This window comes from Priapulus caudatus, unplaced genomic scaffold, assembly GCF_000485595.1.
Source record: "Priapulus caudatus unplaced genomic scaffold, Priapulus_caudatus-5.0.1 Scaffold143, whole genome shotgun sequence".
Taxonomy (NCBI): Eukaryota; Metazoa; Priapulida; class Priapulimorpha; order Priapulimorphida; family Priapulidae; genus Priapulus; species Priapulus caudatus.
The window spans coordinates 127734-129049 of NW_014577204.1; the positions used below are offsets into that span (position 1 = coordinate 127734).

The 1316-nt window shown below is 39.9% G+C and overlaps 1 protein-coding gene across 1 annotated transcript in view; it reads left to right on the forward strand.

Annotated features, from left to right (window-relative positions):
• LOC106806134 (oxysterol-binding protein-related protein 9-like) overlaps nucleotides 1-1316 on the forward strand; it is a 16371-nt gene that overhangs the window by 12958 nt on the left and 2097 nt on the right. The window contains exons 19-20 of the mRNA XM_014807992.1: nucleotides 181-272; nucleotides 860-995. Coding sequence (XP_014663478.1) covers nucleotides 181-272; nucleotides 860-995 — 228 coding nt within the window. The remainder of the gene's footprint in view (nucleotides 1-180; nucleotides 273-859; nucleotides 996-1316) is intronic.

A 1316-nucleotide genomic window follows, 5' to 3' on the forward strand; every position in this document is an offset into this window, starting at 1 on the left:
ATATATATGAAAGTTTGTTTAATAATCATAGTTGGATAGGAGATACAATTGTTGCATGTGCCTTAGATGGTACGGTTCGTAAATAAATAAGCATTCTAAATTTATTATCTTAAAAATAAACATAAGTTCTGGAAAACTACTGGAGATGTATGGTCTTGTGTTTTTGTCACATGTCTGTAGGAGACGGACGTGTTTGTTGACACGAAGCACATGCCAGTCATTAAGAAGCGAGTACGTCCCATCGCCCAGCAACTACCGTACGAGTCACGCAGGTAAGTGACAACAGTGTCTGACTACTAGCTGCAGCTAACCACAACCACAACATCGTCCTCGCCACGAATATCAGAAGGCTATCATTTTTGGTGTAAAATAATCCCCTTAATCATTTAAAAAAAAACCGTAAGAACAAACTTACATTTAGCGTTCCAAGATTAGTAGTTAAAAATTGCAAGTTACGTGTAGGCGAGTAGGTTGTCCTATCCGCAGTTGTGGTCATAATTTACAAATTATGTCTGGGTGAATTTATGTAACCCAAGTTACATAACACAGGGCATTTGTGTACCTATATTTCACCATTCGTTCAATAGAAACGAGCCCAACTCAGTACATTTCCCCTATTGAGCAATTTAGCAGTACAATAGTTGAGATTCTTATTAAGACTTGCAACTATAGGCAATCTTTAGAGTTTGTGTGCATTATTAGTGCTGATAGTATCAAAGATTTGTGTGAAAAATATAGTTCTCATAAAGATGTGACATAGTCCTTTTAACGATGGACAAGTAAGTTCGTTTGCCTGGTGGTATGGTGCCAGCAACCATGTCGTTGATTTTATTGGTAATGTAATCATGAACGTGTGCAGGCTATGGAAGGATGTGACAGCAGCCCTCACTATCAAGGATGTGGACAAGGCCACAGAGGGCAAGTTTCAGCTGGAGCAGAGGCAGAGAGAGGAAGCAAAGGAGCGACGAGAGACGGGAAAGAAGTGGGAGACAAAGGTATGTGTGTGTGATAGGACGAATTCATGTCTGGCCGATGCAGCTACAGCTTCTGTAACCTCTGACCTTTAGCAATCGTTTATAGTTTCATCGAGTTCTGTCCCATTGGTTAGTTTTTAGCTCATCTGACGAAGTCAGATGCAGCTTGTAGAATCGCATGATTGTCCGTGCGTGCGTGCGTGCGTGCGTGCGTGCGTCTGTGTGTAATAATAATAGAATAAGTATATAAGTAGTAAAAGAGTGTTACTTATGACTGTGCTGATGGTATCGTATATAATAAATAGAGCTTAATCTTTAATCATGGATTGTAACACTAGTTGC